This window comes from Podarcis pityusensis (genome assembly GCF_964106645.2).
Source record: "Podarcis pityusensis genome assembly, chromosome: 9".
NCBI classification, from domain to species: domain Eukaryota; kingdom Metazoa; phylum Chordata; class Lepidosauria; order Squamata; family Lacertidae; genus Podarcis; species Podarcis pityusensis.
In genome coordinates, this window is record NC_138034.1 from 22,658,253 (window position 1) to 22,672,339 (window position 14,087).

The 14,087-nt window shown below is 38.6% G+C and overlaps 1 protein-coding gene and 1 long non-coding RNA gene across 6 annotated transcripts in view; one reads left to right on the forward strand and one right to left on the reverse strand.

Annotated features, from left to right (window-relative positions):
• Positions 1-14,087, reverse strand: part of CEP135 (centrosomal protein 135) — a 34,898-nt gene that overhangs the window by 11,000 nt on the left and 9,811 nt on the right. For all 5 annotated transcript variants that reach the window (XM_081019819.1, XM_081019820.1, XM_081019818.1 and 2 more), the window contains exons 7-17: positions 12,884-13,012; positions 12,200-12,415; positions 10,829-10,894; positions 10,021-10,171; positions 8,820-9,013; positions 6,785-6,928; positions 5,976-6,119; positions 4,624-4,689; positions 3,748-3,899; positions 2,997-3,112; positions 1,075-1,229 (exon numbers count right to left, since the gene is read on the reverse strand). In XM_081019819.1, the coding sequence (XP_080875945.1) occupies positions 1,075-1,229; positions 2,997-3,112; positions 3,748-3,899; positions 4,624-4,689; positions 5,976-6,119; positions 6,785-6,928; positions 8,820-9,013; positions 10,021-10,171; positions 10,829-10,894; positions 12,200-12,415; positions 12,884-13,012 (1,533 nt within the window). The remainder of the gene's footprint in view (positions 1-1,074; positions 1,230-2,996; positions 3,113-3,747; positions 3,900-4,623; positions 4,690-5,975; positions 6,120-6,784; positions 6,929-8,819; positions 9,014-10,020; positions 10,172-10,828; positions 10,895-12,199; positions 12,416-12,883; positions 13,013-14,087) is intronic.
• Positions 46-10,014, forward strand: LOC308484965. Its single transcript, XR_013990243.1, has 4 exons — positions 46-643; positions 932-978; positions 6,450-6,619; positions 8,994-10,014. It is a non-coding gene; the product is annotated as an uncharacterized lncRNA (long non-coding RNA).

The following is a 14,087-nucleotide window of genomic DNA, read 5'->3' on the forward strand; positions in this document are numbered from 1 at the left end:
ATAGAAAGAAACATGATGGCAAAGATTATTGGTTTTACATAATTCACATCAACCGCACTAATAGGTATGAGCAACAAGTGAAATACAGATGTAACAAATATACAGCATAATACAGTACTGTTACCAGTCATTCACTAGCAGTCTCTTGTAGTTTAATATTTAAGAGTAGCTGAAGCTAAAAAAATTGGGTACCTTCAGCTTACTAATGGCCAATGATATTCAATATTCATTTGCATTTATTTATTTATTTTCCTTTGGGCTCCATTTTTCTTTTGGCCATCACTACTTATGGCCTGAAGGGACTGAAAGTGTGAGGTTACTGATATACCACATACCTTCCCAGGAAAAAATGTGGCCTCTTGTAACCATCCTAAGTTCACAGTTTCTTTTCACAATGCTGACAACACATGATTCTGACAGTAAGGCACAGAGAAACTGGAGAGCAGAGGTGGAAAAACTGTTGCACAACCCCTCCCCTTTTCACATTTACTTCAAAGTGCTTTTCCTTTCCCCTACTCTCTCTTGCCTAAAATGAAAGCAGCAAGGGAGCATATGGGGCATGTGTCAGCATTTCTGCTCCTACTGCTTCATGCCAGCAGTCAGAAAGCTGGGGGAGAAGGGAGGAAAGAGATACACGGAGAAGGTAAAGCTGAAAGGATCTCGGCAGCAGTTTCATTTTATAATTTTTATTACTAAATACTTATCTATTAATTCAAGCTTCTTTGTATGCATTAGATTGTGATCTCTTCAAAAGTACTTATAGGGCTGCTGTTTTTGGTGACTGCTGAAACTTAAGACTATAAACAATTTCCCCCCATACTCATTTTTTTTAATCTTTAATGTACAGTTTGATTTTTTATTATGTTTTAAGGAAGCTATTGACAGTTACTAATTTTCTTCAGTTCATAATTCTTTTGTTGTCTTTTATCAGTATGCACCATTCAAGACTTACAAGTCCTGACCTGGATCAAAAGTCAGGTAAGCAGAGTACAATAGTAGTACAATAGGCCCCCTTCTCCCAACTCCAGCCCATGTGTCCCCCTGATGTGTCTATTTCATGCCCCGTGTACATACCTTATTGGCTAAATTGTCATCTAGATAAGCAACTCTTTCTGTCTTTTCATCTATACTTTCCTGGAGGCTGTCTTTTTCCTTAGCCAAGACATTAATTGTACTTCTGAGCACACTGATGGTCTCATCCTGTGCATGGTGCTTATTACTGAATTTACCTGCAAATAAATAAATACTGTTTGAATTATGAAGAGCAGGGGCTCCCAAAATGTGGTCTGCAGACTACATTCAGGGGGGCTTCAGCATGTCTGTGGATTTGTGGTTGAAGATGGGAAACAGTATGTTCACTGCAATGAAAAGTCACGTTTATTTCAATTGTATTTTAATTGCTTCTTTTATATCTTATTTTGTATTTTATTGTACTACAATAGGAATCTATGGAATACAATAAAATTTAATTTATGAGAAATAAAAGCAGCAATAAAATGCAGTGGAAAAACCATACAGCATGTAGAACAGCACATTACAATTGATACAAAAGGCAGAAAAATAATTAAGCAGTTAGCAAAGACTCTTAGCAATTTTCAAGCAGTCCATGGGGGGGAAAGTTTAGGGATTTATTGATCTAGAGCTTAAAGGTGACACCTAATGTTGTGTGAGCAGACATTCACCCATGTAATAGAACATCTCCTTCCCCCTGCTGCCTTATCTCTGACCCCTCACCCAACAATATCTGTTCTGGAGAGTTAGGGATCACCTGATGTAGTATTCTGGGACACCCAAAGGGCTACACCGGTGTGTAGGTGTGTGTAAGGCAGAGTCTGGCTGTGCAAGTGGAAATGCACAACTTGGCAAATATCATCAGACAACTTACATTTATCTGTGAGGTACCTTTTTGCTCAGTTTGTGGCACCTTGTTCTAGACTTTAATGATTGGCAAATCTTTAATGCTAAGTTATTGTCAATGGAAGTGAAGGAAGAATGCTGGGCAAATTCACCCCACTACAAACGCCTGCCAACAAAGGTCTTTTAAAGCTAGTCCCTTGCTCTTTGATGGCTTTGAAAAACTAGAACCCTGCCAGAGGGTATATGCAATAAGTGGGATTCTCCACAATGTCTTCCACCACCCTCTGAGTTATGAAAAACAGCATGGGAGGTATTTGCATGAACAAGAAATAACAGGGAAACGTTCTTGCTTGCAGTCCTCTGGTTCCCCTCTCAAGATCTTTCTCAGCTCCTTCTCACATTCTCCTCCCCCTGTTTCTTCATTGCCAAATGAGGAATGGCTGAGAAGGATGGGAAAAGCACAAGAGGACCCCTTCTTTCACGCCCATGTTTCTTTCCCTACTTCTAAATTTAGGAGTGAGGAATCTCCAGTTCATGGGCCAATGTTGGCATACCAGGGTGTGCAATTGGGCCTATGAGGCCATTTCTCCCCAAACCATGCCCACCAGTCAATAAGGTGACATCACTGGGTGACAGCAGCTAATAGGCAGGGTTCAATTCTGCATTGGCTGCAGCACCTGCCAATTCCCCATAGGGGTAAATCTCATTCAGACCCCTGCAGAGAGCAGAATTAAATCTCTGCTCATTAGCTGAGTGCTTCTTCTTCCATATGTTCTCTGTGGGGAAGGCATTGGCAAAGAAGTCACCTGACGTCAGATGACTGACAGGCTGGCATTCGCATCCACCTGTCAAAGTTAGCCTGTGGGATGTGGGGAGATAAAGACTTGGCCCAGTGGTTCAAATAGGTTTGCTGCTTCTGCTCTAATCACTGTTAGCAATTCAACACTAGAAAAGTGGGAAGCAATAATGGGGGACCAAATTCAATCCTACATTTGACAGTTGTTGACCGCTGGAGAAGAGGAAAGGCAGATGCCGCCAATGTTCTGTGCCAAGAGTTAAACTAGTCTCAATCTCTTGACTTTTCAGATTAAGTAGTTAAGCCGTAAATTTTTCACTCTAAGAAATAAAACAGCATTCACCTGTTTTTTCTTCTAGCAATAAAATTTCTTCTTGAGCCAAATGAAGTTCATCATCTTTAAGAGCCAACTGATGCTGCACTTCATCTAAAGACTTTTGTATCTGTTCATTTAGTAGTCTGCAGAATTGATATCCATTTTGGAGGGAGGGGGGAAACAGGTGCAGGTTTTTAAATGTAAATAAGTTAGAATATGATAAGCACAACCTGAAAACACTGCAAAGCACAGAATTATGCAGCAAAGGGAATGACACTTTCCAATGAGCTTACAAAAACAGCAATTAGTAATTGTAGCTTTTAAAGTTTTTAAAAAATAGCCTCAGAAAACTAAAACCATGCATCAGGATATATCAGCTAGAAATGCAGAGACAATTTTAAGTGTCCAATCTTATACTTTTAAGGAATCCAATCTTTTATCTCCTGAAATTGGGGCACTGACACAATTTGGGGCTTAATTCGAACCAAAGCATAGCCCAAACCTCTTGCTTAATGAAATAACTGGACTGAACCCTAAGTAATACTAAATTGTCTTCAAGCATATTCAGTGTTCCTTTCCATCAGTACTGAGCAACTGGAAAGTCCACATATTATTTTGAATTAAGGAACACAGCTTCCAATATGACTTTCAGGCAATTATGGAGCCTGCATTTCTATTTAGGGCCTGACAATTGATGCAAATATTTCCTGTAAAATGACATAAATTAATAGATTTGAGCAAGGCACCAATAAGATACTAAATACACAGCTGAACTTACTGAAGGGAGTTTATTTCTGTTTTAAATTGTGAAGCATCTTCAGACAACTGAGACAGCTGATGAGACTTAATATTTGATTCATCTTCTAAGCAGACTATTTTGTTTTTTAACAATGAAATAGTAGTTATTTGATCAAGATGTTCAGTCTCCAACTGCAGCAGAAAACAACACACAAATATTATTTTCTGAATCTGCTAAGAGCAGCATTTTTCTTGAGAAAAAAATTAAGTATTTAAAAAGCTAAGCAAAATCCTAATAAAGACCAGTTTACTCAAATTCAATAAAAACTGCAAAACTACAGCTGTAATCTTAAGCTCCTTAGAATCATAGTGTTGGAAGGGACCGCAAGGGTAACCTAGTCCAACCCCCTTCAGCGCAGAAATCACAGCTAAAAGATCCCTGACAATGTGGCCATCCAACCTCTGATTAAAAACCTCCAATGAAAGAGAGTCCATCACCCTCTAAGGTAAACTGTTTTAGTTTTTTAGTTTTGGCCCAGTTCTCCAATCTGTTAAGGTAATCTTGAATCCTGATTCAATCTTCTGAGGTATAAACTACCCCTCCCAGTTTGGTGCCATCTGCAAATTTGATAAGCACCCCCTCATTAGTGAACTCCACCAAAATCTTTTAGATGTTAAGGCGCAATGTACCGGCAGTAAAGCTCACAATAATGGAGCTGCCATCAGGAATATGAAAAGGAATTGCTAAAAGTTTACACGATGTCTATTGCAAACCTAGTCTTGCAAATGATCGTGAGAAGTAAACGGAGAAAAGCCATAGTCTCAATCATAATTTGAATAGTCAACACACAAACAATGACATTCCATCACTACGCATTAATAAATTCTGATGCCAGCAAGTATTTAAATCACTTACTCTGTGAACAGTGTTTTCCAAGTCTGATATTTCCTGTTCTAACTTTGATTTTTCATCCTGATGGACCTTATGAAACAAAGAAAAACAACTCATCAGAGGGCATTGTTTAATTGTCTGATTAACCTTTGAGCATCTGATCGTCTAGGGAGCATGGGAATTAGGAGACATAAAGAAAACTGCACCTACTCTCTATGCCTTTAGAACACTGAACTTGGCTAATATATGTGCTATGTGGAAAGGTGAGGCAGGAAGAACAGAGACAGAAGGCAGAGCACATGGGTTTATGTCAGGGCTGGAGTCAAACTCATGCCAGCAAGCAAGAAGCAGAGTTTGTCAGAGAAGTTAACTCTTTATTTAAAGAAATGGTATACAACTCAGCAACACTTCTCAGCAAGTCCTGCCCCTATAGAGCAGCTGCCAGGACTGAATGTCCCCACCTTCAAGCTCCTCTAAAGCTCCTCCTCTGCTGGATGTTTCCCAAGCAGCCTCAAACTGCATCTAGGCATCTCTAATCTCTGCTCCACTCTACGCATCATTCTGTGTGTCATTGGAGACAAGGGGGCTCTTTTCTCCAAAAGGGGGAGGGAGGCATGACATCCCTTTCAAGCTGCTGCTGCTTTTGACTGGCTCCACCCTGCCTCCATTTGTTTCCTGCAGGTTCGACTGATAAAGAATTCCTGGGGAGCAGAGTCTGGGTGTCAGTTGTTGAAGCCTCTCCTCTGCTCCTGATGACTCTGCTGCTGGTTCCATAGCAGCTCACATGGATACTCACGCAATGTTAATATTAACAACAATAGAAGCAGCGGGTTTTTTTTCCCTTTAAAAATGTTTAGGGGTACTCTCATTTTGACTCAAGAAAATCACCATTTTATAGTTCAAGTTGGGAGAAATAAATACAGTAAATGGACAAAAGTACAAAGATTCACAAAATGTTTAGGGGTATGCGTACCCCTGCATCCCCCCAGAAAAAAGCACTGCATATATGGGTCCAGAACACTATATATATATGGGTCCAAAACACTAGAAGTATTATGTGCAAGATAGCAGCTTATTGACTTCATCTGTAGCATGGTTTCCCCCCCAAAAAACTGACGCTCTAAATTATTATTATTATTATTATTATTATTATTATTATGTATATACCACCCTTTATCACAAGATCCCAAGGCAGTTCACAAGATAAAAATGTGCCTTAGAAATTTTTGAATAGCTTTGGCTGAAATCAGTGAATTGACTGCCCTGCTTAATTGCACCATCCATGGGGAGTAGCGACTTTTGTGAGGTAACAAAGTAGCACAAAGTTATCGCAAGCTCGAAACATTACAAAAAAGCATTATTTGTAAAATGATGACCTTTAACTTCTCTCTTAGTCCTTCTTTCTCTGCCACCACTCTTCTGAAATCGGACATTGCAATGTTCCGCTCCTCTTCTGCGTAACTTTGTGTCATTAAAGAAGTTTTTGTTTCTCTCCGTAGACGGTTTAACTCATCTTGAGACTTAAAAAGTAAAAAAATAAACTTTTTTAAGTGTATCAATAAAATGAATATATATATGCAAGCTATCAGATCATGCATGGAGGAAAGAAAGGCGTAAGATGGTGGGTGAAAGAAAAAAGATGGAGAACAAATAAAACGCTGCCAAGTACATGAGGAATTTGGCCCAGCATTGACTTGTACCATGCCGCCTGCCCAACCAGAGGCCATTCTTATCCAGTTCAATGATAGCTATGCATCTGGTGCAGGTTAAGACATTGTCTCAACAGCATAAATCTATTACCTGTCCTTTAATCTGCATTCATTCCTTTTTCTGTTACTTCCATGTCTAAGCCTGGCTCTGCAGCAACTGCTGTATCCTATTCTCACAGTGGTGAACCAGATGCATGTGGGAAACCTGCAAGCAGGACCTGAGGACAAGAGCACTCTCCCCTCCTGCAGTTTCCAAGACGTATTCAGATGCCTACTGCCTCTGACTATGGAGGCAGAACATAGCCATCCTGGTTAGTAGCCACTAATAGCCTTATCCACCATGATTTTGTCTAATTCTCTTTTGAAGAGTATTTATATGATTATATGTTGCTTCCTTCTTGCTCCTGCAAATCTCGGCTCCATTATACATGTTATGTCCTGACAGTCAGTGGCCCCACCTATTAATTTGGACTTACCCGTTCATAAAGAATGCTTAGTTTGTCTCTTTCTGCAGTTAAGAGTTTGACATTAGATTGAATTTCTATCATGTGCTTTTCAAATCTTTCTAGCATAGACTGTAGCTCATCTCTTTCTCGAGTAACCAATCTTAGATCACCATTCTGTCAAAAAAAAGAAAGGGGGGGGGAGGAAAATTACACATTAAAAACTATATTACTAGTTACCTGGCACAGATACTGTACTGTTACTGACAGGTGCTACTGATGTAAATAATAAGCACTGAAATCCTGGGTTAAATTACTTAAATTATACTGAAGTAATTAAGACAGCTATATCTGATGACAGGATTATACCTCAAACTATGGCTGAGTTCAGACGATCATTCCAGGCTTCATAAACAGCTTAGCATTATAAGAGTGGGTCTATGTGAGCCCTGGGCATGAGGAACATATGCATTTTAGGCTGTAGTCCTATGCATGTTTAATTAAGGAAAAGAATCTTACTGAATTAAGTGGAATGTACTTCTGAGTAAATATACACAGGGTATTATAATACTACTGAATAGTAATATCATCATACTGTACTGCCTCATATTTAACCCTAACGCTCCAATTTTTGGACAATATCAAATTGCTATTAAAGCCCAACAGATACCTTTAAAGACCCAGCAGGAAGTAAAATTGATTTGATTTAAAAATAACTTGTTTAACATAAAAATACACTGTATTGACACTACGTTTCAAAAACACAGCTCAAGCACCAAATCTACTGAGATACAATGTTTACTTAAATTCTTCATTGGGCTATCTGGAAGCCATGAAAGATACAGCAGAAGAGAAAGTAAAACAAAAACAAGCAAACAAACAAACAAAATGCTTAGGTGAAATATTGCACTCATAGTAAATAATATAAGATATATCCCCAGTGGCCTAATAGGGACTTTCAAGAAGGCAAATCAGAAAGCATTGTCAGAAATTTGCACTATAAGTATAAACATGCTCCAAGCTGGATTTACACCTGATGGCAAAGTTCATTCCTGAAGTCCAACTGCACAGAAACACTTTGCAATGTTTGGGAGCTATTTGCTTTGTTTTGCAAACAGATGAATGTAGAGGGGGGAAATTATTACAAAGCAGGGTAAGGTAAAGGTAAAGGGACCCCTGACCATTAGGTCCAGTCGTGACCAACTCTGGGGTTGCGGCGCTCATCTCGCTTTATTGGCCAAGGGAGCTGGCGTACAGCTTCCGGGTCATGTGGCCAGCATGACTAAGCCGCTTCTGGCGAACCATAGCAGCGCATGGAAACGCCGTTTACCTTCCCGCCGGAGCGGTACCTATTTATCTACTTGCACTGTGATGTGCTTTCGAACTGCTAGGTTGGCAGGAGCTGGGACCAAGCAACGGGAGCTCACCCCGTCGCGGGGATTCGAACCACCAACCTTCTGATTGGCAAGTCCTAGGCTCTGTGGTTTAACCCACAGCGCCACCCGCGTCCCTATTCCAGGACTTCTGAAGTGGTCTAAACAGGGGAAAAACAGCATTTCAATTATGCAATTTTCTATACCATATTCTGAGAATTTTCTGGGAATAGAATGGATCCCAGTTAATGAAGGTGTTCGACAGTTTCTCTTTTCCATTCACATTGGTAAACTAGACAGATAGCTTTGTAATGCAAACTTTTTTAAAAAATTGATAAACAGGAGTCAAGGGGGGAAATGAAACACAAACAGTTAAGGGACCCCATGTTCTCTGAAGAATACATTGAATATGAAGTGGTTCAGGTTTGCTAAAAAGTTTTACAAATATTTTGAAAAGCTGCTGGGGTCTGCAGCAAATCCACTGGCATACAAGTATTAAACCTTGCACTTCTATTGGAAAACATTGTTTTCCCTTACTAAAACAGTATGAATTCAGTCAACCAGTCTGACTACTTGAGAAATGCCTCCTCCTTACTACTGGCAGTCACATCTGAGTAGTATGGCAGTTGTAAACTGGGGCACCATATGAAAAAGGTTACTAGGCATTATAATATATTTAACAAAAAAATTATTACCTTTTCTGGTGACTTGCGTAATGGGCTAGATCTTTGTTTAATTATCTTTTGGAGACACTCTAGCTCACGCTTATAGTAGTCCCTGTCTTCTTCTATAGTTTTTACAAATGCATCCAGACGAGAAGGTGATTTGTCCCCAAGTGCTATACCGCCCTCTAATCTCATTTTCTCTAGTTCTACAACAAGCTCCCGATCTGCATGAGAAAATAACCAACAAGCATGAATGAAGTTAGCATATAGCAGAGGTGGTTAATTTAAAGAAAACCAGCACATGGTTGAAGATATACAATGAAGATGCTAGAAGGAGCAAAGTCAGACAGAACTGCATTCATCCATCCTCAAGAAAATATGGACTAAAGGAGGAAGAATGCATTTTAAAAATTACTATATTAAGAGGCAGTCCAATCTTTTAAGTCCAATCTTTTAAGAGTGGATAATACCAAGGAAACAGGTTTTACCCTATATGATGAAGAAAGGAAAAGAAAAATTGGGCTCACCAGGCAAATTCTGGTTCAAAAAATGTGTAGGTAACTCACCAGCGAAGTAAGTTGTATATGTTAAAAGTTCTGCTATCTTCAGTGTATTTCCCCCAGCATTTGAATACAAGCTATCACAGTGGTCCCCAACCTTTCTGAACAATTCTCATAGGTACTACAACAGAATGGCTGCAGTGGTGGTGAGCCTAGCACAAGACACCCATTTCACAGAAGGCAAACTGTTTCCTGCCTCTCCCCACCCCTAACTTTGTCACTCCGTTCCTCTAGGCCCCTTCCCCGCACTGCTACTTCCTTCATCACCATCAGAGCCCCCCACCGAGGATAAGGCTGAGAGGGAACAAACGAACAGCAAAAGTAAAAGGGAGCAGAGGCAAAAGTAAAATCCCAAAGAAAAGCAAAACTTCAGAACAATAGAAAAGAGTACTCCATAAGGCACATTGCCTTCCACGACATCACTTGTGGATATCCCAGCTTTTGCCCTGCCTGTTTTTTCCCCCTGTTCGGTTGGAGTCTGCAGGAAGACTTCCAATTGGGCCACATTGTTGCTGTGGCAGCAATGGGGTGGATAGGGGCCTGAGCAACTCTCAAGTAGTGAGCTGTCGGTGACCCAGGGAACATCTTGGTAGATGCTTGGTAGGTGCAGGTACTATGCTGTGGATTGTCTTGGGTACAACATAATCCACCAGATCTCTTAAAACACATACCTATTATTTCAAGGTTTTCAAGTTTTTTGGCCAGTCTATGGTTCTCTAGTTGAACCTGGTTTAACAACACTTCAAGATTTTGTTTTTCATCAGTTTTTCCATAGAGTTCTTCGGTCAGCCTGTCTTTTTCTCGCCGATATGTAGATAACTCCTAAAGTCAAATTACACATTTTCAAAATAGGATAGTACAGTAAATATAGAGTTTGTAAAACAATATTTCATTGACATAGGTATTTCTACTTATACATGATGCTTAAATCTAAATTCTAGTCATCTTCCAGACAAGTTGTAATAGCAAAATGTGGCATAATGAAAGAATGTCTCCAGTAATGGGAAAGTGCAAACAATGTACTTTTAAAATTCCAGGTTTGGGAAAAGCAGAGAATTGCTTTCTCAAAATCTACTTGTTTCCTGTTGAAATCATGTGACTTAACATGCTTAACTGACTGGATTGTGCAAACTCTCTTTAATATAAGTGTGGCTTTCAAGACACAGTAGTTAGTTTTTTGTTCTGTTTGCAGCAGAGTTTAATCTAATCTGAAAACAAGAATACTGTTCTACCAAAACATGTCCAATAAAGGATATCACTTATTTTCTCTTTTCTTCTCTAGAACTTGTGCATTATCAGCTGTTTGTCAAGAAGTAGAAAAGCAGCACAGCTATCAAAATACTGCTGCTACTAATGCTTTCCTTTCTTGTTTTGTTAAACAGATGTCTTTAGCACACACATTATATTCAGCCTAAATATCCAAGTATTAAAAATGCATTGAGTTAAATAAACTTATTCCACTTTAAAATTGTTACTTACTGACTTAAGCTTCGCTATTGTCTCTTCACGATCTTGGATTTCACTGTATGTTTTTTTAATCTCTTCCTATAAATCATAAATGATAAAATGTTTATAAACGTGAAGGGTCTTTATAAATATGCCACCATATTACACAGATGCACTTCTTTTACACAGAAGTAAAAAAAAATTCTTTTCATATTTTAAAGGTCATGTTTCTGTTTAAACATAAAATATATCAAGTAAGTCCACATGGTATCTAATATCTATTATATCTATAACTTTCATTCACATAATTTACAGAAAAAGAGCAGGGATGTACAAAACTGTCTGCAAAATGTTATGTAGATTTATGTGCATCATCAATGAGCTAATGTAGCAGAGTACATACAAGGCCAAGCTACAAAGTTAGTAAATTGAAATCTAGTCTACATCTGAGCTCTGTAGATGGCCTCAAGCAAGCTACTCCCTCTCAGCCTCAGGCTCTATCTGTAATATAGGAGAATCTGACCTACCTTACATGGCTGTTGTATGGTTTACAACAAAACAATACATGTTAAATGCATCAAATGCTTGAAAATGTTATATAAATGCTATTTGTATTATTCCTATAAACTGTAGCAAAAAAACTTTGCAGTTGAACTACCAACATTTGCAGGTATAGGGTGGTAAATAAATAAATAAATAAATAAATAAATAAAATTCTATTTACTTGTCAGATGGGAATACAAGGAGCAGAGAAACCCAGAAATTACTGTAAATAGCACATATTTTGAAGAGACCTGGAGTGCAGCAGAAAATTTAATGGAACTGGGGAGCAGTTGAATGACATCGGAGGTGTCTGGTGGCTACAGGGATATCAAATGACTAGGAAAAGATCTATGTGAGCAAATCTACAGAAAGGTCTCCAGATCCCTTCTGCAGAAAAAGGGAACCCAGCAGACTAAAGAGAAGTTCTCTAGCAAATGTGCAGCATGTCCACAGTGTAACAGCTGTCCTTAGTAGGAAAGAAAATACCAAAACGCTCATCTGACATCCCAAAGGCCCTTTTGGAGGTTAAACTAATCCTTCTTATAGGATATGGTTACTCAGTTCTACAGTTCCTTGGCCAACTACAAAACAGACCTCATTCCATTATAATGTACACAGGGGCCTGTTACAAGCATTGCAAATACAACAAAATATCAAAATCCATACATTAAAGCAAGGATATGGAAGTTATGGCTCTCCAGATGTTGCTGGTCTGCAAATCCTCTTCTGCACTACACTTTATGAAATTTAAAATACAAGGGCAAATGCGTGCACTTTTAAAAGCAGATGCAACTCCTGAAACCTTTCATTGGGAGTTGAGACATTTTCTTGATGTTCTACCAAGTTACAAAATTCCCTTACCTTAGCCTGTCCAATTTCTTTATCTGCAGTCTCAAGCACAATTTCTTTGTGCCTTTCCAACTGTTGTGCCAACTGATCTATTTCACTCAATTCTTGGCACAGTTCTTCGTTTTTATTGCTTAAATGAGCCACTTCACTAGTGACATTTTGCTTACTGTCCAGAAGATCTTGTATGCGCATTTCAAGCTCTTTGTTTGTTTGCTGCAGAAATTCAATCTGAAACACATCCACAACATACAAAATGTTTCAAGTTAATAAAACAGTAGAAGCACAACTACAGCCAAACAAAAGCTAGCAGTTAGTTCTCAAATAACTTTCCATTATTAGCTGTAGTACTTTATGTTCTTAGAACGTAAGAAACATTTGAGATCTGTGGATATTTTAATTAGCTGAATAGCCAAGTCATGAATTTGGTTCCCAAACATTTGGAGGAAACAGCCTCCAAAAATTTTCAGCCATATTATCATTGCTAAGTTAATCGGCTGGAACACAATGACCACAAAAGGAATAAACTAACTTATGAGTAGGTGTAGGATACAGCCAGTAAAATGGGACGTGACATCTCTGATCACAGTTATGGAGTCAATTCAGGTGGTTTTGGAGTTGCAGCACTTCACTAAAGCTTTATCAGGAGCTGAGGAATCTTACAAAGGTTTCTAAGTGAAAGAGGCTCAAACATGTTACCTGTAAATTTAAGTGAGCAATAATTTTTTCATTACTTCTGCTTCTGGCTTCCAAAGATATGACATCATGAGAGCGACCGCCATCCAGTGCCAGGCCTAAACGCTCAATCTCACTGTCTCGCAGCTCAACCTTGGGAGACAAAATCATTATTCTTTTAAAATGATTGAGTGTTGCTGCTGTAAATACCTGGCCAGAACTTCTCCACTTAGTACATAAGGATACGGGACTGTTCTGGGGATGCTATAATTTCCAATGAAAACACTCATCATACCAGAAATTATCCTCGACACCAGTCTGATGCATGGACCATTTGTGAATGTGTTACCAGAGAGGCTGTGATAGCATGGAGGAAGGGTCCTCCTCAAGTGTTCTAGGGGCCTGTCAAGTTCATCAAAACCACACATGCCAACACAACAGAGGTAAAGTGCAATGAGATTAAGAATAAGTTTCTTTGGAAAGGAAACTGAATATTAATAGGAATCTCTTCTTAGGAAACTGCCTTGGGGTTTGTTGTGGAACTGGTGATGCTCATGCACAACGTTTTATCATTGTAATCACCAAAATGCCAGCTAGGAGTCCCCCACAATTAACTGGGATTTCCTTTTACAGGCAAACCTCGGTTGTTGAACGTAATCCATTCCGGAAACCCATTCAGCTTCCAAAATGTTCGACAACCAGGGTGCGGCTTCTGATTTTTATTTTTATTTTTTTAAAATAATATTTATTAATAATTTCAAAATTACAGAAAAGAAAGGAAAAAAATTAAAAACAACACTACAATACATAGAAAAAAAACAAGAAAAAAAAGACATAAAAACCAATGCAACAATACAGCAAAAAGATAAAAAAGAAGGAAAAAAAGACACAAATCCCATATTACATATCTTTAACTTCCATTTGCTTGTTTCATTGACCTCCTCACACCTCCCTTTTTGTATTCTAGTTTGATTGATTATTTCAGCAAATTCTTTCCCTCTTTCTCAATTTTTACTAAATAATTTATCTTGACAATTTAACCTATTAATTAACTCAACAAATCCTTTCCATCCTTTCCCCATATTCTGTTATTCAAATTACCTTAAGTTATTTAACCTTATCTTACCAAAAAATACTTTAGAGCTTAACGCTTAATACTCGATTATACATAACTCCTGATATCTTTTCTACTAGAGTCATATAGTTTCATTCCAACATTTTTCCTAAT